We start from the raw sequence: 27,974 nt of genomic DNA, 5'->3' as shown, positions 1-27,974 counted from the left end.
AAAAGTCACCTGTCTCTCTCTCCACCACAATTCTATTGTCCAAAAATCTATCAATGATTTGATGTTTCTTCAAATTTCTTTCTATGAGTATAATGCAGATCTGAGCTGTCCAATACTATAGCAACTAACCACCTGTGGCTGTTAAGTACTTGAAATGTGGCTCGTTCAAATGGAGATCTATTCTAATTGTAAATTACACACCAGATTTCAAAGACATGTTACCAAAATAAATCAATAATTTTTATATTGACTAAATGTTGCCATAGTATTTCTGTTATATTAAGTATGTTATTAAAATTCATTTCACCCCTTCTTTTTACTTTTTAAAAAATATCCCTGGCTATCAGAAATATTTAAATTACACATATAGCTCACATTTATGGCTCACATTAAGTTTCTGTTGGTCAGCACTGGTACAAAGGCTAACAGTGCAGGTTTTGGAGTTAGATTTACCTGAATGATGATACTCCTGACTATACCGTCTACTAGTTGTGTAATCTTGAACAAATTTCCTAACCTCTCTCTACCCCACTTCTGACATGTTCTGAGAATTAAATAAAATTCCTCATATAAAGCACTTAGCACACCTAGCACATAATAAATGCTCAATAAATACCTGATGGCAACAAAAGAACAAAAACTATAACCTAATTCTTTTAAAATCATTATACAGCACCTATCTCTTCAGAAACATCTCCTGATATGCCTCAAAGGCCACTATTGTGCACAGCAGGTATTCTCTGAAAAACAATGTACACCAAGCATTTTAATTCTCTCCTTCTCCCCACCCCCTCACACACACACACACACACACACACACACGAATCTTAAACATACTACACATTCAGATTTAAAAATGTACAAAAGCAGTGTAGTATAGTGGGAAGACTGGAAAGAGAAGGAACTTTAAAAAAGAAAGACAGGCTCCCAATTTACTAGCTATGTACCCTAGGAAAATTACTGAACCTTTCTCTCTCAATATCCTCATCTGTACAACTGGGATAACAACAATCCTGCAGAATGTTAAGGTTAAATAGAATAATATATTTGAAAGAATCTACCATAGTACCTAACATTTACCAGTTGCTTAATAATCATTTCCCTTCTTCTAGAAATCAAAATAAAATGCTAACTATTCAGACACACGCTATTGTTAATATTGCTGGGCCATAACTGCCAAAGCCTGTTCATACCCAGAAAAAGTAGCTTAAAACATGCTAACTACATAGTTATCTTATCCCCTGCATAAACTGGAGCTATAAATGCATACTACTGTATACCCGTATAGGTAAATACTCCAGAAAAGATGAGTACTTCAGGGAAAAAAAAATCTAACTCTATGCCCTCTGTTTTTATTAAGTATTATAAGAGGAGTAAAAGATTGCTTCCAAATTACTGCCTTTTATGCAAGCTAACAGAAAACACTATACGCTGGGTTGTGCCTCAGGCCTCTGCTACAAAAAATGCAATAAGTTTCAATTTAGAGCTAAGAAAGTGTTATCTCTTCTGATAGATATCAAATATATATGAAATTAGACAACCCATATTTTATTCTCTTTGCCTTGGCTGCCACAATGCTCAGTAGTAAGGTTTATTCTCAATTTTAACAATTTTATTTGGTATGGGTTATGTGTTACCATATACTCAGGCTCCTGACCATCCATTCTCTCCACTCCCTTTAATTATCATTCTTCATTAATGCACTTACATCTTTTTCCTGTTATTTTAATGTACTTTATTGTAAGACAGTTAAAATTCCTTTTAGAAGTCAGCAGAGAAAAATAATAAATGCAACTGAAGTTCACACAAACAGTTCAAAATAAATCCACAGGCAGAAAATTTAACTTTAAAAAGCTAACTAGAATAGAACTCAGGAAAAAACAGGGCAGTATATCCCATACTCCCACCATTATCACCAACATCCCACATACATTACACACATGTGCATACACACACCAACTTAGCTGAAAATAATCAAGTTGCATTTGAAATTCTGTTTTTTACAACTATACATAATTATAATTATCCTATATAATAAAAGCCTAATATGCAAATTGACTGAACAGCGGAACGACTGGTGCAACGACTGGTCCCTATGACACAAACTGACCACGAGGGGGCAGATGCTCAATACAGGAGCTGCCCCCAGCCCGTAGGCCCCAGGCCAGCCAAGGTGGGTGCCAGTGGGGGCCCCCTGTTCACCTCGCCAGTTGCCCCCACAGATCAGCCCTGATTGCTGGCCAGGCCTAGGGACCCTACCCTGGCATAAATTTCGTGCACTGGGCCTCTAGTATACTTTATAATGAACAGTTCTGTAAATCTGAACCTCCTATATGTTTCTAAATTGGTAACAAAACTGACCCATAGCTCAGAAAGCAGAACTCTTATTTCTAGTCTACGTGGTCATATCTCTAAGTACATGTTGAGAAACTTGAACTACTTTCATCTATAAACTAGAGGCCAGGTGCACGTGCACCGATGGGGTCCCTTGGTGTATCCTGCGGGGATCGGGCCGAAACCAGCAGTCCAATGCTGTCTGCCACTCCTGCCTGCCGCTCCTGCTCATCTCGGCCCTGCTGCATCTGCCACCGCTGCCACTCAGTAGGCTCACTGCTGCTCTGCTGTAATCTCCGGGCTGCAGCGGCCAGCCATGAGCCCTGTGTCTGGCTCCCGTCGGTCAACTGAGCAGTACTCCTGCTGTGGAAGCGCACTGACCACCAGGGGGCAACTCCTACATTGAGTGTCTGCCCCCTGGGTGGTCAGTGTGCGTCATAGCGACCAACTGACGGGTTGTTCAGTCGCGCAGGCCTTTATATATATACTAGAGGCCCAGTGCACAGAATTCATGCACGGGGGCAGTCGGGGGGCGGAGAGGGGGTGTTGTCCCTCAGCCCAGCCTGCACCCTCTCCAATCTGGGACCCCTTAGGAGATGTCTGACTGCCGGTTTAGGCCCTCTCACAATCCGGAACCGCTGGCTCCTAACCACTCGCCTGCCTGCCTGCCTGCCTGATTGCCCCTAACCGCTTCTGCCTGCCAGCCTGATCGCCCCCTAACTGCTCCCCTGCTGGCCTGATTGACACCTAACTGCTCCCCTGACGGCCTGATGGCCTCCAACTGCCCTCCCCTTCCGCGACCCGCCCCCTCCACCAGGACCTGCCTCCTCCTCAGGAGGTGACGGAGATGCCGGGACCGGCCTCCTCCGTGCCATGCAGAGCCGCGGGACCCCCAGGCCTCACCACGCAGAGTGGCCTACGGGCCCTGCCTCCACTGTGCGCGTAGCCATCTCGTGGCGGCCAACTTGTGGCGGCCATCTTGTGGGTCACCTTGTGACAACATAGTGCATGAGGGTGCGAAAACCATGTAGACTTTTCTTAGTATAGATAGATAGTGTGACAGTAGATACAGTAAAACTGACAAAAGTGCTGTCCTTCAGATAGCACACAAATGCCTTCACTTCCTGTTAAAATACCACCTCAAAACTTCTAATGCCAGCTTCAAAAGGATTCAGTGAAATCAATAACCCCATCATGTTCAAAGCTTTAAAAATCTAACAATAGGAAATTATATTGCTTCTAAAAAATCAGTAAAAACAAGTCACATTGGCCCATTAAACTCGAGGGAAAAAATTAATCATTTTCTAAATAAAAGATCTATTACCAGAAGTTACTGCACGTATAAATTTAAAAAGAATTTTTTCTTTCCATAATATGGTTGTTATTTCCCTATTCTGTATTAAATCTTTGGCAGTCTTATTTGAAGAGAATAAGAGATGTTTATAAGAGATGTAAGAAAGGCCTATCATGATATAAGAGATAAAAGAGATGTAAGAAAAGCCTATCCCTTCTTTACAATGACTCTCAAATTTGTTTTTCCCTTTGACTGCCATGGACATTTCTACAAAATCCAGCCCTCATTATTTCCTCCATGAAATACTACAAGAACCTCCTGGCTGTTCTTTTTGCCCCACACTTCTTTCCACTCAAATCCATTCACAGTGTGTTGATATATAGTTACTAGAACATCAACTCTGTTAACTAAACAGCATAATCCTGCATATCAACCATAAAATGAATAAAATCCAAATTTCTAATTTCACAAAATACAAATTATCAATACCAGTATACACAATAGGGATGACTCTCATCATCATTATGTTGAAAGGAGGAGAGCATAAAAGAATATAGAATGTATGATTACATTTATATGAAGTTCAAAAATAAGCAAAAATAATCAATGATAATATAAACCAGAATAGTGATTACCCTGAGTAGGGGCTGATTGAGAAGAGTGACAGGAATGTTCTGTATCTTGATCTATATGGTGATTACACAAAAGTACACATATGTACAAATGCATCCAGCTATATGTATGCTTCAGATTTGTGAGTTTTATGCACTTTACTATTTATATCTCAATAGAAAAATAAAGAAAAATAAATTTAAACAGTTGTGAATATTTACCTGATCATGTGGAGGATAAGAACTTTCTAAAAATAGAAGTACATAAGATAGATATCTAAGGAAAAGACTGATAAAAATATTTTCAACAAGGATGACACATAATACATTACCATGTGCCTGTACTACATGAAGAAACTTTAGATCAGGGATCAATAAATTAAGTCTTATGTCCTATTTCTATATGATCCCAGAAGTAAGAATGATGCTTACATTTTTAAAGGATTTCAAACACACACATACACACACACACACACACACACACACATACACACACCACACCACACATATACACACACGGAAGAACATGCAACAAAGCAAAATATTTACTATCTGACCCACTAAAGAAAAAGTTTCCCAACCGTTGCTCTGAAAAATAACGTAAGAAACTAATAAGTGCCATCACTTATAAAAGCAAAACAGAGGAATCAAAATGTGGGTAGGAACAAGATTTCACAATGTACACTCCAATAGTGTATCAATTTTCTTTTGTAACCATGTAAATGTTTTATCTATTCCAATGTATGATCTATCTAAAATTACTAAAAAAATAAAAATTAAAGATATTAATATTGTGATGGCCATATGTTCAGTTAGGAATTATGTTACAAGGAATGAAGGAGAGAATGGATATTGGACAACTGTATAGTCTGTCTGAACACTCAGGAACTTTCCCAGGGGAGTACTTGTCTCGTTTAGTTGATATTTCTGGAAATGTGCTTTGGTTGTGCCTACAACTTGTCTTTTATATGCCACAGACCAATCACAGACTCTTTTTTCCCATATTGATGATATTTATTTATTTATATTGCAATCACAGATTCTTATTTTCTTTTTTAATGTATCTTTATTGCTGAAAGTATTACAGATGTTCCCTTTTTATCTCCCATTGACCCTCTCTATCCCTGCACCCATTCCCACCCAGGCCTTCACCCTATGTCTGTGTCCATAGGTTATGCATATCTTATACATACAAAAGCCTAAGCAAGCAAACAACCGGTCAACCAGTCACTATGATGCGCACTGACCACCAGGGGGCAAACACTCAACACAGAAGCTGTCCCCTGGTGGTCAGTGCGCTCCCACAGCCAACCTTCCACGGCCAGCCAACTTCCCGTGGTCCCTCCCCCTCACCGGCCAACCTCCCGTGGCCCCCTCCTCCCCCAGCCGGCCAAGCTCCCAAGGTCCCTCCCCCCAGCCGGTGAACCTCCCATGGTCCCTCCTCCCAGCTGGTCAACCTCCTGCGGCCCCTCTTCCCGGCCAGCCAACCTCTCGTGGCTCCCTCCCCCACTCGCCAGGCCAGCTAATCTCCCACAGCCCTGATCACCAGGATCACTGGCCAGGCCGAGGGAACTCACCCATGCACGAAGTCACGCACTGGACCTCTAGTATGCATATAACTTCTTTGGTTAATCTCTCTCCACCCACGCCTTCCCTCTAAGATTCACCAGTCTGTTCCGTGCTTCTCTGTCTCTGGGTCTATTTTGTTCCTTTCTTAGCAATATTTTTTTTTCCTTTCTTAATAATACCTTTAGCCTGACTGAAATACAATAAAGTATGTATAATCTTAACCAAATTAATTTTCCCCTTGAGAGTTAGGAAAACAAGTCAGATAAATATTATACAAAAGACAATAAAACCAAAGATTTGATTACATTTATTAATGGTTTCCGGCCATTATCAGGATCTTACCATCATTCTAAATTGCTCCAGCTCTTGAAAATTTAAGTCAAATATCCCTCTCTAACCACATACCCCCTTTATACCCAGCATATCTGTTCTTGAAGCTCATCAGGAAATCAGATCAATGAGCCTTCCACCTTTCAGTCCTCTCCTATTTTCACTCCTACCCTGTGTTAAGCTCTACTCTGTCAGTTTAATCATGCTCACAGCCAAACCTTCAGTTCTCTTGCCCCCAAATTCCTGTCACACCTGCCCTATCAATCCTACTTCCTTATAGACATCTCCCATATGGATGTCCTAGGTATACAAATTCAAAAAAACTGTCCAAACTGAACTTATCAACTCTCTCCCAAGACTTGCTGCTTCTTCTATATTTAATATCTCAGTGAATAACATCAAAAATCATTCCACTGGCCCAGCCCAGAAACCCAGGAGTCACATTTGATTCCACCCTCTCTCTGAAACTCTCATATGGGTCACCAGAACCAATGAAAAAAAACAAAAACAATCCGTCAGAAAATCAGAGGCTCTCGCCAATGTACATTACTCTACATCACAAAATTTCCACCATCTCCACCTCACCCATAACCCTATTCTTTGCCTGTATCACAACCCTTCCAGAAGATGTCTCCATTCCTTCATCCAAGGTGAAGCTACCTAGATCAGTGCTTCTCAAACACTAGTGGCAGGCTTTTGTAAAATACAATAAAAATGAATTACTAGGCAAGTGAATTTTTTTCAAAAGACATACAAAAAAAGAGTACAATTTTATTAAATCCAAATGACAAAAAAATTAGTCAAACTGACATATCTATTTCTAGATGTTCATTTCAATTGCTATAGGTATATAGTCAAGGACCAACAAAAACACTAAACCAGACCACAGCTGGCCCCTACCTCTAATCTGTTTCCTTTGTTTGCATTAATTTTCTCATTATAACACTATTCCCTAACTAACGTGCAGCCTTAACATGAGCCTTAACCTAAACCTTTCTATTCTATCAGAGATTTACTTAACATGCATTTAGCTCACTTTAGTGATCAAAAGAACACAAACCAACACATAGTTCTACCTGTTTTCTCTCTGCTTTATATCCCTCTCTCCTTAATCTCCTCATTTAATAACCTGGGCGCCCTTCTCCCCTCTGAAATACTGGAATCCACTCCTCTATCAATTCCGCCTTCTCGGCACATGGAAAAGCAAGAATGCATAAAAGTTCGACAAGAAAATTTCAAAATGCCTCTACAATTAACAAAATTACTTTCACATAAAAACTTCTCAATGAATCTAATCCAAAACAGGGGACAATATTAAATTAGAATATAATATCTACACATCATACACTTGCCATGGAATAAGCACTCTCATATGGAGATTATACTAAATAACATTAGAGTCACAATTAACAGATGAATCCACAATTATATCTTGTGAAGTAAAGCAAATCTTCTATTAAACAGGCATTTCTAATTTTATTTGAGCAATAACGGAAAGAAAACATTGATCATAATGAAATCAGCCAAGTATATAAGCAATTGTACTTACGTGTTAGATGAAAGATTCCATCACAGGCACTAATATGAGATAAAAAGGCATTTCCCAGGCCTTGTCCTTGGTGAGCTCCTTTTACAAGACCAGCAATATCCACTACATTTAGAAAGGCAGGAATTTTACTGAGAAAAAAAAACGAAAGATGGTTTTATTGTAAAACAGTACTAAGAACCTATTTATGATTACCCTGGCAGGTGTGGCTCAGTTGGTCAGGCACCATCCCATGCACCAAAAGGTTGCTGGTTCAATCCCTGGTCAGGGTACATGCCTGGTTGCAGGCTCCATCCCCAGCAGGGGGTGTACAGGCGGCAGCCAATTGATGTTCTACTCTCACAGCAATGTTTCTCTATCTCTCTCCCTCTAAAAAAAAAGAAAAAAAATTCAACAAAATTACATTTTTTTAAAAAGAAACCTATTAATTAACCAAATGGATTTCCCAAACATTTTACATGAATTAAGTCTTTCTTTTCTTTTTTAATTTCTTGTTTATTGATTTGAGAGAGACAGTAAGGAAGAGAAAGAGAGATAGAAACATCAATTTGCTGTTCCACTACTTATACATTCATTGGTTGCTTCTTGTATATGCTCTAACTGGGGAGTGAACCCACAGGCTTTGCGTATTGGGATGACACTCTACCCTATTAAGCCACCTGGCCAGGGCCTAATTCTTTCCTTTCTAAAATAATGTTTAGAAGACTCTTAATAATGATTTAATAAATAAATAACAAAAACAAAACAAAAAAGAAATAATTTTTTAGTACATTAGGACTTTCTTACCTAGGTAAGTGTTATAAAGCAGAGTAGCTGTTTTTATTGTGCCTCTAAAGATTAAAACATATTATCATATTCTAATTGGCATATACACCTGCACATGCACACACACACACACGCAGTAGAGAACGTTTAAAGAGTATACTGATTCAATGCAAGGTAATCATCATAGAATAAGCCACCGTACCTTGTGTCAGGCATTGGACTAAATGCTTTACATGCATTATCATTTCAATGTTCAAAACAATTCTATCAGGTAGGTGTTATTTATTAAGCCTACTTTACAGATGAGGAAATTAAGCCTTAGAGCAATTAAGAAACCAGTTGTGGGGATTCAAACACAGGATATCTGGGTTCACATTTAATCACCATATAGATTATATAGCCCAAACTGCATGTAATGATGTGATCCAGTTACCATAGTAATAATCCAGTTGTTAATAACAGCAACCGAATTAAACAGATATACAAAATAACCTTTGCTTTGCTCAAAGTCACAGTTAACACAAATCAGAAACCAAGTTAGGAAAACCAGTCAGCCACGTAGAAATGGAAATTAAGGTATATGAGTAAATAAAGTTTTCAACATCACATGACAAAGGTGCATGCTAGAGTTGTATGTATTATGTATTCTCTGTCAATTTTTAAAGAGTATTCATTTTTTAGAATGTCAGTTTCACCATATGATAAAATACAACATGAAAGTTCCACAAAATACTTCCCTATTATCTGCATGCAAAATGAATCCTTTAAAAGTAATTGTTCCATAAAAAATTTTTATACAGATAGTAATTACTTGGCAATTGTTATCAGCAAATCCACAAGAAATACACACAAAATGTGGTTAGTTTTTTTTGTTGGATATTGTGGTTGCCTCCCCAGAATCCTTTGCTCCTTCTCTTGGTAACTATATTGATTTTCATTTGGCTAGCCAAACCTCCCCAAGGTATCCCAGAGCTTTGGAGAAGCTGGCTCTACCCCTACCTCTAAAAGGGTGGCATATACTTTAGGCCTATACCAAGCAGTTTAATCTCCTCCCCTAGGCATGATTAATGATTCTAAGACCTTCACCTTGCCCCATTTGCCTAGAAAGACTTAAGGAGGTTTGCCAATGGAGCTTAGCAGTGTTCTGGCTCATGAGTCTTTTGAGAGAGCTTCTAGAAGCAAACCCCTCATCCTCCACTCTGAATGAACATGGATGAGAAAGTATCCAAGTCCAAGATTTGAGAGACAGCCTGTGACCACAAAGAAGCAATCTTATGATCAAGCTAATAAAGAAAGTAAAATGGAAAGAGAAAAGACACCAATTCTACACAATTGAGTTACTGAAACCAACACTAAACATCATGCTACCTATTATAAAACAACTAGGGGCCCAGTGCATAAATTCGTGCACCTTGAAAGGAACTGTAGGCTGTGAGGCTGCAGTGGGCACAGAGCCAGGTCTCAGCCCACCCTCCATGCCCCCGCCCAGCCCCCAGTCCCCTGTCTGTCAGCAGCCCCGCTCCCACCGCCACCACTCCCACGTGCTGACAGCGCCAGCCCCGCTTGCACCCACTGACAGTGTGGAGCGACTGGGGCTGGCGCTGTCAGCAGGTGTGAGCAGAGGCTGCTGCCCCGATCACCCCTTAGGAGAAGGGGGAGGTGGAGAAGTCCTCAGGAGTGATCTGGGCTGGCAGCTGCCACTTGCACCCGCTGACAGCGCCGAGCAATTGGGACTGGCACTGGGCACCAGCAGCGGGTGCAAGCGGCAGCACTCGCTGTGGGTGTGAGTGGGGTCAGTGTCGGCAGTGGATACAAGCGGAGGTTCTGAGCACCGGGCAGGATCATGGTGCGCAGGAGCAAAGAATTTTCAGTAACCACCAGAGGCTCACCTGGATGACAGTGACCGGCGCCCCCGTTCACCTGCTCCACTATCCCACTGCAGCCACCGCCTGTCATGCTCCGTGCGCACCCCTTAGTGGTCAGTGCACCTCATAGCAACCAGTTGTTTGGTTTTTCAGTTGTTCCACCATTCAGTCTATTTGCATATTAACCTTTTATTATATAGGATATGTTGAAGTCAATATGTTAAGTACAACCAAACTCATCCTAAGTGATATTTCTAAAAATTAAAACCACCCATATGATAAATATAAAGTTCAGTAACATAGATATGAGTGAAAAGGCACTGAATTTGAAATGAGAAGCCTTCGGTTCTATTCCTGGTTGACATTAACTATGTGTAGCCTTGAGCAAATCATTTTACCTTTCTGGGCTTCCTTTTATAAGGAAACTAAACAGGACAATCTATAGTTCTAAGATTCTATATTGTAATGAAAATTAGTTTCTTAATTCTGATTCTAGATTTAAGGTTTAAACTAGTAACACCACATCTAAAAACAAAACAAAACAAAAAAAAACTGGCCCTAGCTGGTTTGGCTCAGTGGATAAGAGTGCGGATTGAAGGGTCCCGGATTTGATTCCGGTCAAGGGTACATGCCTGGGTTTTGGGCTCAATCCCCAGTAGGGGATGTGTAGGAGACAGCCAATCAGTGATTCTCTCTCATCATTGATATTTCTATCTCTCTCTCCCTTTCCTTTACTCTCTGAAATCAATCCTATTAATAAAAGCCTAATATGCTACCTGTCCGGTCATCCATTCAACCGAAGTGTAATATGCTAATGATATGGTAAGGCCATTGAACCTCTTGCTATGACGTGCACTGACCACCAGGGGGCAGATGCTCCGACTGGTAGGTTAGCTTGCTGCTGGGGTCAGGCCGATAGGGACTGAGAGAGACGGGCCAGCCATGCCCTGGAGCCCTCCCGCGGTCCCTGTCTGGCTGGCCAACTTCCCATGTCCCTCCCCAGTCCCGATTGTGCACCAGTGGGGGTCCCTCAGCCTGGCCTGCACCCTCTCACAATCCGGGACCCCTTGGGGATGTCAGAGAGCCAGTTTCAGACTGATCCCACAGGCCAGGCTGAGGGACCACACTGGTGCACAAATTCGTGCAACAGGCCTCTAGTAAAACTATTAAAAAAAAAACAAAAAACTTGAGTACTAATTCAAGGATATTTGATGACTATATAGATAATTTCATGACTATTTGAGCAAAATAATGTTCTTATGAAACTTTCTTGACACTAAAACAGGGGTCCTCAAACTTTTTAAACAGGGGGCCAGTTCACTGTCCCTCAGACCGTTGAAGGGCCAGACTATAGTTTAAAAAAAAACTATGAACAAATTCCTATGCACACTGCACATATTTTGAAGTAAAAAAACAAAATGGGAACAAATACAATATTTGTATTTGCATGTGGCCCACGGGCCATAGTTTGAGGACCCCTGCACTAAAACAATAAAGCTAAAAATCTTTTTAATCACTATAATATATTGAATGCAGAATACTAAAAATATTTATATGTTTTTCTTCAATAGAAACAGGTTGAATAGGATATTCCTTCATCAAAAAAATCTAGCCGAAACCGGTTTGGCTCAGTGGATAGAGCGTCGACCTGCGGACTGAAAGGTCCCAGGTTCGATTCCGGTCAAGGGCATGTACCTGGGTTGCGGGCATATCCCCAGTAGGAGATGTGCAGGAGGCAGCTAATCGATGTTTCTCTCTCATCGATGTTTCTAACTCTCTATCTCTCTCCCTTCCTCTCTGTAAAAAATCAATAAAATATATTTTTAAAAAAAAAAAAATCTAAGCCCTGGCCAGGTGGCTCAGTTGGTTGGAACGTCATCCCATACACCAAAAGGTTGAAAGTTCAACTCCCAGTCAGGGCATGTACCTAGGTTGCAGGTTAAATCCCTGGTCAGGGTGTATATGGGAGGCAACTGGTCAATGTTTCTCTCTCTGTTCCTCTCTCTAAATATCAATAAAAACACATCCTCAGGTGGAGATTTAAAAAAGAACAAAAAACTAAAATCTTACAATATAGCAGATAAGTTTGGGGTAGTAAGAAAAAGTAGTTTGAATCATCGTCAATTTTTTATTTGCTTGACCACAGAGGCCAAAATCCATAAAGGTATTTAGTCAATGTTCATTACTAAAGAGAAAGCCAGGGGAAATTTTAAGAGTTAATTTCCTCATTGCCAAAAATTTCAATAAGTTTTAAGTCCAAGAGCTTAAAAATTATTCTCCATGTTTCTGAAAATTTTCAGCAATGTCACATGATCACACAGTCTGGCAGTGGCAAGGGCCCACACAAAGAGAGAGACAGAATGGGGAGAGAAGGCAGCGCAACAGTAACTGGGGTGCTATCCAGGGTCCAAATCAGGAGACAACCCATTAGGATTAAGAGATTGGCTACATTATAAAGCATATTATTGGGACAACTGGAGAAATCTAAATGGAACTGGTGAATTAAGATGGTAATATGCGATCAATGTTAATGTCCTGATTTTGATGGATTTACTGTGGTTATGTAGGAGAGTGTCTGTATTTCATAAATACAAACTGAAGAACTGAAGTGCAATGTGGCATCAAGTCTGTGACTTATTCTCAAAGGTTTGGAGAAATTTACATGAAGGGTATATAAGCATTCTAAGTGTAATTCTGTAGCTTTTATATAAATTTGAAATCATTTAAAAATAAAACATTTTTAAAAGGGACACCAAAGTTACCTTAAGGAACTAATTTGAGGGTTATATATGCCAATTAGAATATGATAATATGTTTTAATCTTTAGAGACACAATAAAAACAGCTACTCTGCTTTATAACACTTACCTAGGTAAGAAAGTCCTAATGTACTAAAAAATTATTTCTTTTTTGTTTTGTTTTTGCATATTACCCTGTTACTATATAGGATAGAGGCCTGGTGCACGGGTGGGAGCCAGCTGGTTTGCCCTGAAGGGTGTCCCAGATCAGGGTGGGGGTCCCGCTTGGGTGCCTGGCAAGCCTGGATGAGGGGATGATGGCTGTTTGCAGCTGGTCACACCCCCTTGAGGGTGGGGGTTCCCACTGGGGTGCCTGGCCAGTCTGGGTGAGGGGCTGAGGGCCGTTTTCAGGCTGGCAGTTGACTGAAGCTCCCAACCTCTCCTTTTTTTCTTTTTTATTATTCTGGGATTTATTTACCTTCTATGGCTATCACTGGAGCTGAGAGCCGGCTTTAGCTCTGAGGCTCAGCTCCAGCTTTGAGACCTCGGCTGCTGAAAGCAGGTATCTGGGTTTGTTTGGGTTTATAACTGAAACTCTGTTGCAACTCCAGCTCTGATGGCTGAAAGCAGGTTTCTGGGGTTTGTTTAGCTTCTATAATTGCAACATAGTTTCTTAGAGTGCAAGCTCAGAGCCCAGCAGCAGCAGGCAGGGAACCTTGGCTTCCTCCTTCACTGGAGCAAGCAAGCCTCCTGTTCGCTTCAGCTGCCTGGCTGCCGGCCGCCATCTTGGTTGGCAGTTAATTTGCATATCTCGCTGATTAGCCAATGGGAAGGGTAGCGAAGTTACAGTTAATTACCATGTTTCTCTATTATTAGATAGGATTATGGTTTACTTCATGTTTTTAAATCTAGAAAAAGATTAATAATACCCCAAGTAAAAAAGTATCCTATTTCTGTAAGTACATGTGCACACATTCAGGGGTAAATGGAAAAATATACCTCCAATGTATTTACTATATCAAGGTAAAAGTATAGGTGATTTTTATTCCTCTCTTTATACATTTCCATATTGTCTGAACCTCCTACAAGAAACTTGTATTATCTTATTTTTTATAATTAAAGAAATAATTCATACTTGTTATAAAAATTTCAAATACAGAGGAATTTAAAAAATGAAGTAAAAATCACCTTAAAATCCCATTACCCAGAGATAACCATCAAGTAATTTTTGATCTTCATACATTTTCCTATGAATATACACATATATGTATAATTTTACATAAATGAGATCATATAAGATTACTCCCTCTATTTCATATTCCCTAGAAAAAATAACTGCAATTGTTAACAACCAGATGTATTCATTTTCACCCTTGTCCATGCTCTGCTTTACTTTGCAACCCAAAACAATACTGCTATATTAATTTTGGGAAATAAAACTTTCTACATGATTTTAAATATATCACTAACAGATATTTAGTCAGTTTCTACAGGGCAACCAAATAAAAAATGGCATAAAGATTTTCTTACCTTACTGGTTTGTGGTACTGGCAAAGAAAATCAAACCTTTCATCTGGCACAGGTACTCTGCTCTCATTGGGGTCAATAGTGCAAAACGGGAAGTTCTCTGCTGAAGCCTGACTATTGGTTAATACATTGAAGAACGTAGATTTCCTAAAATGAATAAAAACAACTGAATCAATTCTTAGGCTAAGACTGAGAAAAAATTATCTAATTTCAATGCTCAAATAAGATTTATGAGGATTTATAAAACCAATCTGGGAGGCAGGTGAGGAGGAAGAATACAATTTTTCTAACAGAAATTAATGAAATTTACAACAATGCCGCTCATGATGTATAATTAGGTTATGTTCCTATCTCAGTGTATTTGGAACTTGAAAAGCATTTTCCCAAAGAATCTTTGTTATAAATGATAGCTAGTCCCATATCACACCACAAATCTATTTAATTCCTAAAGTACCTGGTAGTACCAATTTATCACTTCACCTATATCTAATATAATCTTCTCTAGCATAAATGTAGATAGATGTGTATCTAGTTAGGTCAATCACTTCCTAAGCATTCTGAATTGAGAACTAGGTGCTAATTGTCTAATAGGAAATGGGAGATTAGAACTTGGACTTCCTCCTAATTATTAGTACATAACGATTACTGTTAAGTCTAGAATTGTGAATTATGAAAGTCAAAATGTGAATTTTTTCAAGGTATAACAACTTTTAACATCTATTAATAATGAATAAATTGGTTGATAATTTTCTAGTTATCTGATTTTTATCAGGTAATACATGCTCAGAGAATGACAACTCATATCAACACCAGCCATATTTTTTATATATATATACTAGAGGCCCAGTGCATGGAATTCTTGCGCTGGGGGGGGGGGGGGGGGGGATAGGGGGAGTCCCTCAGCCCAGCCTGCACCCGTGCCAACCTGGGACCTCTCAGGGGATGTCAGACTAAACCAGCAGTCAGACATCCCTCTCACAGTCCGGAACTGCTGGCTCCCAACCACTCGCCTGCTGCCTGCCTGATTGCCCCTAACCGCTTCTGCCTGCCAGCCTGATCACCCCCTAACTACTCCCCTGCCAGCCTGATCGATGCCTGACTGCTCCCCTGCCGGCCCCATTGCCCCCAACTGCCCTCTCCTGCCAGTCCAGCTGCCCCCAACTGCCCTCCCCTGCCAGCCCAGTTACCCCTAACTGCCCTCCCCTGCCAGCCATCTTGTGATGACATGGAGATGGCCACCTTGTGACCACATGGGCGTGGCCATCTTGTACAAGGGTGTGATGGTCAATTTGCATATTACCTCTTTATTATATAGGATATTTTTATTGATTTCAGAGAGGAAGGGAGAGGGAACGAGAGAGAGAAACATCAATGATGAGAGAGGATCATTGATTGGCTGCTTCCTACACACCCTACACAGGGGATTGAGCCCAAAACTCAGGCATATGCCTCAAGCAGAAATTGAACCACAACCTTCCAGTTCATAGGTCCACACTCAACCACTGAACCACACTGGCTGGACTACACCAGCCACATTTTTAAAAATATGAGCCCTGGCCGGTGTGCCTCAGTTGGTTGAGTGCCATCCCATACAACAAAGAGTTGATGGTTGGATTCCCGGTCAGGGCACATGCCCAGGTTATAGCTCGTTCCCCAGTAGGGGGCTTGCAGGAGACAGCCAAAAGATGTTTTCCTTCTCATCAATATTTCTCTCTCTCTCTCCCCCATCTCCCTTTTTCTCTCTATAAAAATCAATAAAAAGTATTTAAAAAAAATAAATAAAAATATAATTGCAGTGAGAAAAATCAGATTAAAATTTTTTAAAATGGAATTTTAAAAGTTTGTTAATCTGTTTTGTGCTACTTTTCAATTTCATCAGTAATACAGACACATTATAGTGACTTTTCCTTCCTTGCTCCAAAAACAGAACACACATGATAATTTAAAATAAAAATTAATATCATATAATTTTTATTTAACTGGAGAAATTGAGAAAGTAAAGGATTATATGAGAATTGTGAGACTGGTGCTTGCTAACTCCAGATAGACATGATTATGTAAAAATGTTTGCATATAGACTAAATTTGTTAAGAAAAGAATATTCAAAAGTAAAATGGTTATGCTAGGATGGTGGGATTATGGATAATTATTATTTTCTTTTCCAAAATTTTTAAGGTAAAAATGTCTAGTAATATGAGATCTAAGCCTACCAATACATTTTCAGGAGAAATTAACTCACACTACAGTTAGCTCATTTGATTGAACTTTTAAACCAAAGAATCAGTCCTTTTTTTTAAAAACTGAGAATCTTATAAGAGAGTAAAGAACAAGAGGTAATAATCAAAGCTTATCTAAATACTACTGGTGAGAAGCATGTTTGGAAACAAGATACTTACAACTGCCTATAGGTCTTTAAATATTGCTCTTATTGCTTCTTATATCACATTCAGACAAAACATTTCAGAAAAATGTAGTAACGATGGATAAAATAGCCACATAAATCATAAATCATTGCTAGTTGCTTAGAACACCATTGGTCAACCAGTAGCTTTCAAATGCCTGCCTATAACAGAATCAGCTGAGAATGTAAAGGCATGCCATTACCAGCTCTTTCAAGATCTGGTGTAGGCCTTCATATTTTTAAAATATCTCAGGTGATGCATATGTAAAGTCGGGTTTTGGAACCACTGGGCTAGATTCAGACTCAGCTAACAACCCACTCAAATAATATTGACTGTTGTAGAATTTATACTGGCAACCTCTAAGAGCCTGGTAACAATTCCGGAACCTTAGGAATGATAATTAAGATGACATCATTTGTTTCTATAGAGCTAGATTGTTTTTAAGCATTGGACTCTTTATATATTACTAGATGCCCAGTGCACGAAATTTGTGCACAGGGGGTGGTCCCTCAGCCTGGCCTGCCCCCCCTGACCCCCTCACAGTCCAGGAGCCCTCAGGGGATGTCCTACTGACAGATATGTCCTCTGCGGGAGGCAGCCGGCCGATCAGGTATATAGATAATTTCTGGAGGCAGTACAGACTCCTTCTTTATTACTTTCCTCTGCGGTTGGAGAACAGGGGACTAAAAGGTGGAGACAGAAATGTGGCCGGGCCTGGGGCTTTTGTAGGCAGTGGAAAGAGGGAGATGGCTGGGGAAAGTCTAGACACGTTTCCTTCGATTGTCCTCCCTTCCTCTGAGCCCCTCCCTCCGTTTTTTCCTTCTTGTGGTGGATGCTTGGGCCTCAGACCAACGGGAACCCAGCGATGGTGGTATTCAGCCCCCTCACTTCTCATCTGGATGTACAGCCGCCTCACTGTTTTCAAGTGACTAAAGTGCTGGGAATCCACAGCTCCCGGCCTTTCCCCTCCTGGTTTTCTCCTTGGGTCGGTTGCAATGTTCACCAAGAAACCAAAGCAGCTCTGCCCTGGTAGTTCTGCACTGGCCCCCACCCAGGCCCCGCCAGAAACTCTTCCTCGAGTCTCCAGGTTCACAGTCTGTGCTTGGGGAGGTTGTCCATAGGCCATGCCCCCAGGCAGATGGGGCAGAGAGGCTAGCTTGGAGAGCTGGAGGAAGATGGCAGAGTAAGTTGGTATGAACATGAATCTGCTCAGCCAGACTTCCTAAGCACCCCACTGGAACCAGGCCGGGCCCCTTCCCAGTGCCAGGAGGACCCCAGCTGAGGTCCCCTCCTTGCGCCCTCCTCCCCGTTCCACCACCAGGGGTGGGAGCAACTTGCCCGCAACACTCTGGTCCCTGCCAGCCAGGCAGGCGGCGGCACAGGCAGTGAAGCCTAGGGCGCCGGCAGCCGCAAGCTGGCCTGGTCGCCCCTAACTGCCCCCCTGCTGGCCTGATCACCCCTGCCTGCCTGCCTGCTGGCCTGATCGCCCCAACAGCTCTCCCTCCACCCCCCGCCGGCCTGGTTGCCCCACTGGCTGCTCAGTCGTTGGGTCGCCCCTCACTAACCCCACTGCCGGCCTGGTCGCCCCATGCAGCCTGCTTGTTCAGTCGTTTGGTCATCCCTCACTAACCCTCCCCCCCCCCCCCCCCCCGCCAGCCTGGTCGCCCCACTCGGCCTGTTCAGTCGTCCATTTGGTTGTTTCAGATGTAACGGCCCCTGGCTCGCTCTCTATATATAGATGAGTCCCAAATGTTTTTTCCCAAGGGAAAACAAGGAAATTGTTGAAGGTCTTAGAGTCCTATCAAAAGCACTCTCTAGCCAATTTGAATAGGCTTGCTGGCCAAAATGGATCAATCTGAGCATCAATAAAAATAGCTACAATAAACAGTAACAAATGAATTTTCAATCCGAAGTTGGGTATCTGCATATACAGAGGGCCAATTTAAATTAGAGGCAGATTTTCAACTGTGCCATGGTGGGTCCCTCTAACCATGCCCACCCCCTCAGACCCTTGTTGTTCAAGGGTCAACAGTAACTTTATACCCATGAATTGTTAATAATCCTTAACAAACAAAACAAAAACCCTCTATGACCACCTTTTAAGGATGCTAGGTGACGCTATACTTTTACAGTAACAAAGAGTTGATAGTGATATTATTTTATAGACATAGTCTAGGCAATAAGTGAAAAAAGAATTAAAAACTTAGACTATTACCATTCTGCAACCCCTAAGGAATTAATGGAGCTGAGTAATGATCGCCAATGACAGTTAATACTGCAAAAAGAGGGGTAAAATAGTATCTCCTAACAATACAAGTATATATATCATCATTCACGTACTCTTGACAAAATTATCCAATCAAAAATTATCTGATATTAATCTGATCAAGCCTTTACTAATAGATATTACTACCACTTTACAGGAAATAAAGAGGACACAGGAACATATTAAATGATACCACATAAATGCAATCAACAAAATTCAGACTTTGGAAAATTCTGTAGGCAAATAACCAGATTTTTTTAAAAATTGGGGGAGGGAAGAAATTCTGCTTCTGGGTGAGATTCAAAAGCTAACAGGAGATTAGAATTCTCACCCAGAACTACAAAAGCCATATACATGCAGAATACAGAAGCCACCTGAAGGGGCTAGAAATCTGAAAATGTTTGAAAAAAGTCTCAAAGAAGTGCTCTGACCCCCACAGCCTTTTCCCTAGAAACCTTATGCCCATTCTAAGCAGAAAAAGAGGCTTTACACTCATGGAAAGCAGATTCTGGAGGACACAGAACCCAGCAAAGAATTCAGAGGAAACTTAAGAGGACCTTAAGAACACAACCAGAATCCTTAGGATATTTCTCCCAAGAGGGAAAACTACAAAAATGTGAAGTAAATGGTGACATAAATGGGCCCACTCTCCATACCTTGTTCCCTTCCCACAAAAACAAAAAGTGATACTTAAGTTGCCAGAATAGTCCATGGGTCCTTACTTATATATTACTAGAGGCCCGGTGCATGAAATTCATGCACTCAGGGTGGGGGTGGGGGGGTCTCTCAGCCCAGCCTGTGCCCTCTCGCAATCCAGGAGCCCTCGGGGGATGTCTAACTGACAGCTTAGGCCCCCTGGCAGTCAGATATCCTTAGCACTGCCACGGAAGCAGGAGAGGCTCCCACTACCACCACTGCGCTCACCAGCCATTAGCCCGGCTTCTGGCTGAGTGGTACTCCCTCTGTGGGAGCGCACTGACCATCAGGGGGCAGCTCCTACATTGAGTGTCTGCCCCCTCGTGGTCAGTGTGCGTCATAGCAACCGGTCGTTCCACTGTTCGGTCGATTTGCATATTAGCCTTTTATTATATAGGAGGATATACCTGTGATGAAAACATTACAAACTAATGTTACAATAAAAGTACTAAAACAAAATTTAAATATATTCATTAACCCAAACACTTATAGAACACTTGTGCCTTTTTGAATGAGGGAGGGGACAAAAGAAATGTAGCTGTATTTTTTTATATTACAGTTTTTAAAAAACTGCTCACTGCTATTACCACAGTCATCGTAATTGCAATGTAAAAAGACTGTAAGGAATTTATGGAGTTATTTTCAAATTTAGGGCTATTATTAAGTACTAGAAGCCCACTGCACGAAGATTCACACAACAGGCCTTCCTTCTTCCTTCCCCTGGCTGCTGGCACCAGTTTTCCTCCAGCACCCAGGATCCAGGCCGCAGCAGAGAAGCCAAGCCTCTTCAGTCTTCACTCTGGCCGGAGCCTTCAGTCTTCGTTCTGCGCCTGCATATGCAAATTAACCGCCATCTTTGTTGGGTTAATTTGCATAGTCACTCTGATTGGCTGGTGGGCGTAGCAGAGTGACACCAATTTGCATGTTTCTCTTTTATTAGTGTAGATAGCAAATTTTACTGTCTACATGGACAAAAATATGTTTTATAAAAAAGAAAAAAGTTGCCCTGGCTGGTTTGGCTCAGTGGATAGAGTGTCGGCCTGCGGACTGAGGGGCCCCAGGTTCGATTCTGGTCAAGGGCATGTACCTTGGTTGCGGGCACATCCCCAGTGGGGGACGTGCAGGAGGCAGCTGATCGATGTTTCTCTCTCATCGATGTTTCTAACTCTCTATCCCTCTCCCTTTCTCTCTGTGGGAAATCAATAAAATACATATTTAAAAAAAAAAAAAGAAAAAAGTTTATCCCTTCAAACATATCATATGGTAAAAAAAAAAAAAAAAAAATCCATTATCTCTTAGGCTGAAAAAATTCTTACATACAAACTAGAATGGAAGACAAATCTCCATTTTCACAGATCATCTAATCGTGGACATGGATTTTAAATTTCATAAAGTCATCTATACCTTCCAATAGCTTTGTAAGTACAAAAAGGTACAAAGAAATAAAGAAGAAAAAAAAGGAAAATTTCTAAAGATTATTTCTATAGGCTTCAGTGGTAAGTTAAAACATTTTGATCTATTCAAATCTATTAAAGAAAAGCCTTGCAAAAGCAAAGAATTTGAAAGTTTTGGCCTCAGCCTGAAGTGTTAAAAGCCAATAAGGCTTTTTGTGAAATGAGGGTTTTTCACACACACACACACACACACACACACACTCACATTTAGATCAGGTAAAGTCACTTTTTTCCTTAAGATTATTAAAACTTGAAAGTAGGAGGTTCAAAATTGTAGATATCTCTCTTTTGCAAGAATGGGTTTACATAAATATTATTTCAGCAATGATAGCATAAAAAAAAAGTGGCTAGATAATGTATGGCCCCTCCATTTAGGACCTAAATCTTTATTTTTGAAATTGCATATTTTACTGTTATAAATAAATCTGACTAAATAGGTGTTTTATCTAAAAGCTTATGCAAAATTATAATATGTATTAGGAAGTCAGGATACCAATGCAAATCCACAGCACTCTGAGTTAACCATTTATAGAACACACATCCAAACATGAAAAAAAGTACAATGTTCTTTCAATATGTTTTTAATTTGGTTACAACTAAACTGTTAAGGAAAAAAAGTATCTATCTGCTAGATAAAGAAATAAATAGCAATATGTATATACATGGGTTAGTATAACCACATTATGTGTCTTAACAAGTGTAAGGACCAAAAGCAGTACAGCAGCACATATCATACCTAGAGCCTGGATCTTAGTTTCTAACTACCATTCTCCAGTAAAAGAAACCTGGCTTCCCTGGAGTCAAGGCTGGGACAGGAAAAATATAATGTAGTTTGAAACACCTTTTAGTGTCAGAGAGTAAAAAAGTACTTTAAAGAAGGGGGAGGGGGGTGGTGGGGGTATGTCAAAGGGCTATAAGAGGCGATATTTGAATAGCCTCAAAATATCTTTCCCCTACATATTAATTTACTGTAGTGGTTCTAACAAATGTCTACAAATTCTTTGATATTTCTTCCTTCAGGAAGTGGAGCTTAATTCCCTTCCCATTGGGTGTGGGATGGACTTAATGAGTTGCTTCTAAGGAACAGCTCCTAATGGCCAAAGTCAGAACAATTTCAGCAACAAAATAAACAGTACTAATAGTTTTGGGTTATAACCCAAAGACTAAAACAGAATTCAGTGAGCCCAAATACAACTATATAAATGATTGAATAAATAACGAAATGTGAGGTGAATAAATAACAAAATGTGGGGACAAGACAAATCTTCCTCATAGAAGAATTCCAAATAATAAATGTAAAAACAAATAAGGGAATTAAAATATCACCATTAAAACACCACTAATAATTGTTGCAGGCAAAATCCATTCTGAGGAATGATAAAATTTAGTAGGGGAAACTTTAAAGAAAAACAGGATATTTGAATAGCCTCAAAATATCTTTCTGCCACATATTAATTAATTTATTGTAGTGGTTCTAACAAATATCTACAAATTCTTTGATATTTCTTCCTTCAGGAGGTGGAGCTTAATTCCCTTCCCATTGGGTTGGACTTAGTAACTTGCTTCTAATGAACAGAGTTTGGAAAGGGAAAAGAGATAATTTTACAGTGAAGAAATCTGGTAGACACCACCTTAACCAAGTGATCAAGGTTAATATAACCAGTAATATGTTGTGTTGGCATCATATATCCTTCAATTATAATGCAACAAGAAAAGGCACTTTACCTCCATGGTATTCTTCCCCAAAAGTCTACAGCATGAATCCTGATATCAAAACATATAACAAAACTATAGTAATCAAAACAGTGTGAAACCGGCATAAAGATAGACACATAGCCCATTGGAATAAATAGAGCCCAGAAATTAAGCCTCCCATACATGGTTAAATGATCTTTAACAAGTGTTCCAAGACCACACAATAGGGAAAAACTGTTTCTTCAACAAATGGTGCTGAGAAAACTGGATAGCACATACAAAAGAATGAACTTGGACCCTTACCTTATACCATATGCAAAAGTTAACTCAAAATGTATTGAAGATCTAAACACAGAATCTAAAACTATAAAATTCCTAAAACATAGGGGGAAAGTCATGCTATTAGATTCTTAGATATGATATTAGAAGCCCAGGAAACAAAAGCAAAAATAGAAAAATGACACTATAACAAACTTAAAACCTCTGTAGGAAGCAACCAAGTAAAAAGGCAACAACCTACAGAATGGGAGAAAAATAACTGCAAATCATATAAGCTCGCCTAGAAGTACAACTGTGACAATATGACCTGCCTCAACTGTTTTGCCCATCTGCACCCCAGTGCTGTCAACTCCCACAAGACATGTTGTCACACCAACAACCTGTGTCCCAAGAAGGTCAAATAAGGCCCCTCCACCACCCACCTGCTCAGCCAGCAGGGCTGCCTCTTGCCTGAATACCCTAGGCCCTGGGGCCTCAATAAAGTTTCCCTTTCACTGATTGGAGCAGTACAAAGAAGAGGAAAGAAGAAAGCAGAAGCCTCTGCAATACTTCAAGTAAGAAATGAGTAGGAATGAAAATGTGAAGAAAATAGATAGGTTTAGTGCCCTACCAAAAAAATAGAGTTGAGGGAAAAGGATGCAAAAATAAATCTCTCAAGTGTCTGGATGGAAAGTAGTGTTATTGCCCAAAATAGGGACTACACGAGGCAATGAGCTTAGCCCCAGTCATGCTGAGTGGAGACATTTTAACTGGAGATATTCAGGGGAGAAGATACATGAATCTGGAACTCAGATGCAACCTGAGCAGAATATAAATTTAGAAAATAGAAGCCAGTAGATGATTAAAAACAGGAGATGAGACCACTAGGGAGAAAGTATAAAAGAGAAGACAACCAAGACCAGAAACCTATTATTAAGGAGCAAATTCAGGAAGTATAGCAAACAAAAGACTGAAGAAAGAGCAAGAGAAGTGGGGAGTTACTGACAGCATCAAATAGGGCACAGAGTTTAAGTTAGTTGAGTACATACTTAAAACAAGGGCCAGCTTTGGCGTTCAGATCACTATTGTCCTTTGCTATAGTTCTATCAAAAGCAAACCTTTTTAAAAGGCCTTAAATGACCTAAAAACTTTTTAAGAACTAAAATTTGCACCACTCTGTACCTTCACTTCCACATCAATTTCAAACTAGTTCATGCAAGCACTCTTTGCAAAAAAACAATAATCATAAGTGGAAGATATTAATGCTAAGAATTTACAACTATAAAAGAAAAATATAGTTTATCCCACGGATAAAATAAACGTAATTATTTATTGTTCTTTGTATATAATGTATATAATAAACATTATTACATATAAAAATTCAGTGCTTTTCCATATGTGAAATCTTTTATAATCATATATTAGGAAAAAAATCTGGTCAGCATGAAAATAAAATACTTATTGAGCACCTAGTATCCTATATAAACAAAGCCTAATATGCAAATTGTCCCCTCAGGCAGTCATTTGACCAGAAGTTTGACCGCTCACTATGACTGGCGCTGACCACGAGGGGGCAGCATGGAACATGGTGGGCACTGGTGATATGGCGCTGGCAGCGGGCGGCAATGGAGGCGCTGTCAGCCCTGATGAGCCCCCGATGGCAGCGGGACTGCAGCGGGATGGTGGAGCAGGTGAACGGGTGGTGCCAGGCCAATTCGGGTGCAAGGGGGGGCCTTATTGCCCCACCAATCGCCCCGCAGATGGTGGCCAGCAGCCGCGGTGGGGGGCGGGGCTGCCACCCATCTCCCAGGCGCTGAGGGAGCCAGATGGGGGGCCTGGCCGGCCCCAATCAATCACCCCGCAGGTAGGATGGTGGAGCAGGTGAGGGGGTGGTGCTAGACCAAGACAGGGTGGCAGGTGGGGCTGTGGGGCTGCAAAGGCTGGGGGCACGAGCTGGGGCTACAAGGCTGGGGGGTACGAGCTGGCGCCCGATCTCTGCAGACCACCCAAAGGGACCCCACCCGTGCACAAATTCATGCACTGGGTCTCCAGTATACTATAAAAAAAATGTTTTAAAAGCTTGTTACTCTGTCCATTCACAGACATGGGAATCTCTGATTCACAGCTTAACTTTATGAGCTCTTTAGAATGAAAATGCTCTCATCACCAGTATTAGCAGCCTAGAGAATAATCTTCCTCCAAGGAATTTCTTTAAGCAATCAAGAATGGAGCCTCTACAGCAAGCATGTCAAACTCAAAGGCTAACACGGGCCAATAAACAAGGGTTAAGTTTATGTGGGCCACAAAAGAACAAAAGCTTCAATTTTCATAGAAATGTAGGTTTATTTCGATAGAGACATGCTGAATATAAAGGGCTGAAATAAATGTATAATCGTTAACATAAAATAATAGAACATTTTAATAAAAATTAATATTTTTTTCTTGAACATTAACTTACCAGACACTGAATAACTGCACAAATTAATAAGCATAACACAAATAAACCTATTTTTCTTGTTTTCCGAAAGCGAAATATTTCCTGTTGCGTACGCCAAACATGTCAGTCCAAGACTAATGACGTGGCAATCGGCTGCTAAAATATTCACTGCTAGTATTAGTGGAGAGAAATGGTGCGCCTGCACATAAGCCATGTAAGGGAAATGAATGCAACATGATTATAGAAATCAGTCATTAGCGAACGTTGTAGTTCATTATTAATAATTATGTATAACAGGATATTGTAAAAATTAAGTTACACAATTTTTATTAAAACGTTTCTTACATACCATTATATTGGTTGGGCTGCAAAAATATTCGTTGGGGACCACATGCAGCTCGTGGGCCACGAGTTTGATATGCTTGCTCTACAGTAAGTACAAGAAGCTAAGAATCAGCCAGGACAACTCTTCCAGGGGAGCTTATACAAACCATATTAGGAAATTAGTAGAGTGCAGTGGATTAAAGACAACCAGACATTTGTTGCCACTCCTCCTATCAGGAGGTAGAGCCTATTTTTCCTCCCCCGCTCCTTGTCTCTGGGCTGGCATCATGACTTTCTTTGACCAAAGAATTAGGTGGAAGAGTGTTGTGCCTCTGCCACACTTTCACTCTCTTGGGAGCTAGCCACCATGCTACAAAGAAATTGGGCTGGAGACCACTAGGAGAGAGAGGACAGGTACTGGCAAAGAGAAAAGAAATGCCCGGACTTCCAGCCAAACCTGATAAGGCCCCAGACCTGTGGGTGTGGCCATTTTGGACATTCTAATACTGACTAGCCACCGTCTGAATGCATGAGAGATCCCCAGTGAGACCAGCAAAGACTCACCCAACTACCCTATAGAACCTATAATAAAAGGGTAATACGCTAATTAGACCAGACGTATTCTGGACATCATTCCAGACATCTTTCCTGACTAAGCGGGAGCCAGAGGGAAGCCAGTCCAGTCCCGGGTGCCTGCAGGCGGCCCGAGGGAAGCCAGCTTAGGTCCCAGGTGCCTGGGGGCGGCCCGAAGGAAGCCAGCCTGGGTCCCGGATGCCTGCTGGTGGCTGGAAGAAGGAAGCCTGGGTCCCAGGTGCCAGAGGGAAGCTGGTGCTGACAGCCCGTGGAAGGAAGGCCTACTCTTGTACGAATTTTCATGCACTGAGCCTCTAGTCATGAAATAAATTGTTATCGTTTAAACCAGCCGTGGGGAATGTCTAGTCTGCAGGCCATATAAGGCCCACGAAAATATTTTGGTTTGGCACTGCCATGCATTAGCAGTGAGTTAATTAAATGTTTGACCAAATATAACAGGCTAATTTTGAAGTTGATAAGTTTGTATGGCTCTTGAATGATGTTATAAATATTCAAATGGCCCTGGCAGAAAAAAGGTTCCCCACCCCTGGTTTAAGCCATAAACTTCTGGAATGGTTTGCTATACAAAGAATAGAAATCTGAAACACTGAACATAATTATCTTGTGATTATTTTTTTTTAGCATTTCCTACGATGTTTTCCCTAAACAACAGTAAATAGCTTTTAACGACTCTGTGGTTGCAATATAAATAAATGTCACTAACATGGAAAAAAAAAGAATTTGTGGTTGTTCTGTGTCAAATTGGGAAAAGGCAAGTTGTATGAACAACCAAAGCACATTCTCAGAAGTATCAACTAAGGAAGACAAATACTCCCTTGGGACAGTTACTGAGTGTTCAAACAGAGTACTATACAGTTATCCAATATCCATTCTCTCCTTTCCAGGTAACAGAATTCCTAACTGAACATATGACCATCAAAATAAAGACATTTCCTAGCCTTCCTTGCAAATAAATTCTTGCAACTAAATCTGGACCAAGGGCTGTTAGCAGAAGTTAGCAAAGGAATGATGTGGCAGTTTACAGGGGGAAACAATCCCTAAGAGATTGCAAGTTATCTGACCCTTCAGATAACCAGCTGCCTGGAAATTACACCTTGAACCATGAAGATAAAGTCCACACACTTGGGATCACCAAAGTGTAAATTAAAGCAGCTGGGGTTCCTGAGGAGTTCATAAGCAGAGTCAGTATACCAATCTCTAACTGCAAAAGTCACACTTTTACATAAAAAAGAAACTTCTGGTTAAACCAATGTTATCTGGGGTTTTCCAA

At 40.8% G+C, this 27,974-nt stretch overlaps 1 protein-coding gene across 2 annotated transcripts in view; it reads right to left on the bottom strand.

Moving 5' to 3' along the window:
- OLA1 (Obg like ATPase 1) overlaps positions 1–27,974 on the bottom strand; it is a 156,695-nt gene that overhangs the window by 118,695 nt on the left and 10,026 nt on the right. For both annotated transcript variants that reach the window (XM_081095634.1, XM_081095635.1), the window contains exons 3-4: positions 14,582–14,725; positions 7,688–7,815 (exon numbers count right to left, since the gene is read on the bottom strand). In XM_081095634.1, the coding sequence (XP_080951760.1) occupies positions 7,688–7,815; positions 14,582–14,725 (272 nt within the window). The remainder of the gene's footprint in view (positions 1–7,687; positions 7,816–14,581; positions 14,726–27,974) is intronic.

This window comes from Myotis nattereri (assembly GCF_964212035.1).
Source record: "Myotis nattereri genome assembly, chromosome: 7".
NCBI classification, from domain to species: Eukaryota; Metazoa; Chordata; class Mammalia; order Chiroptera; family Vespertilionidae; genus Myotis; species Myotis nattereri.
Note: the sequence above shows the minus strand (reverse complement) of the source record. Positions and strands in the feature narration are given on the sequence as shown.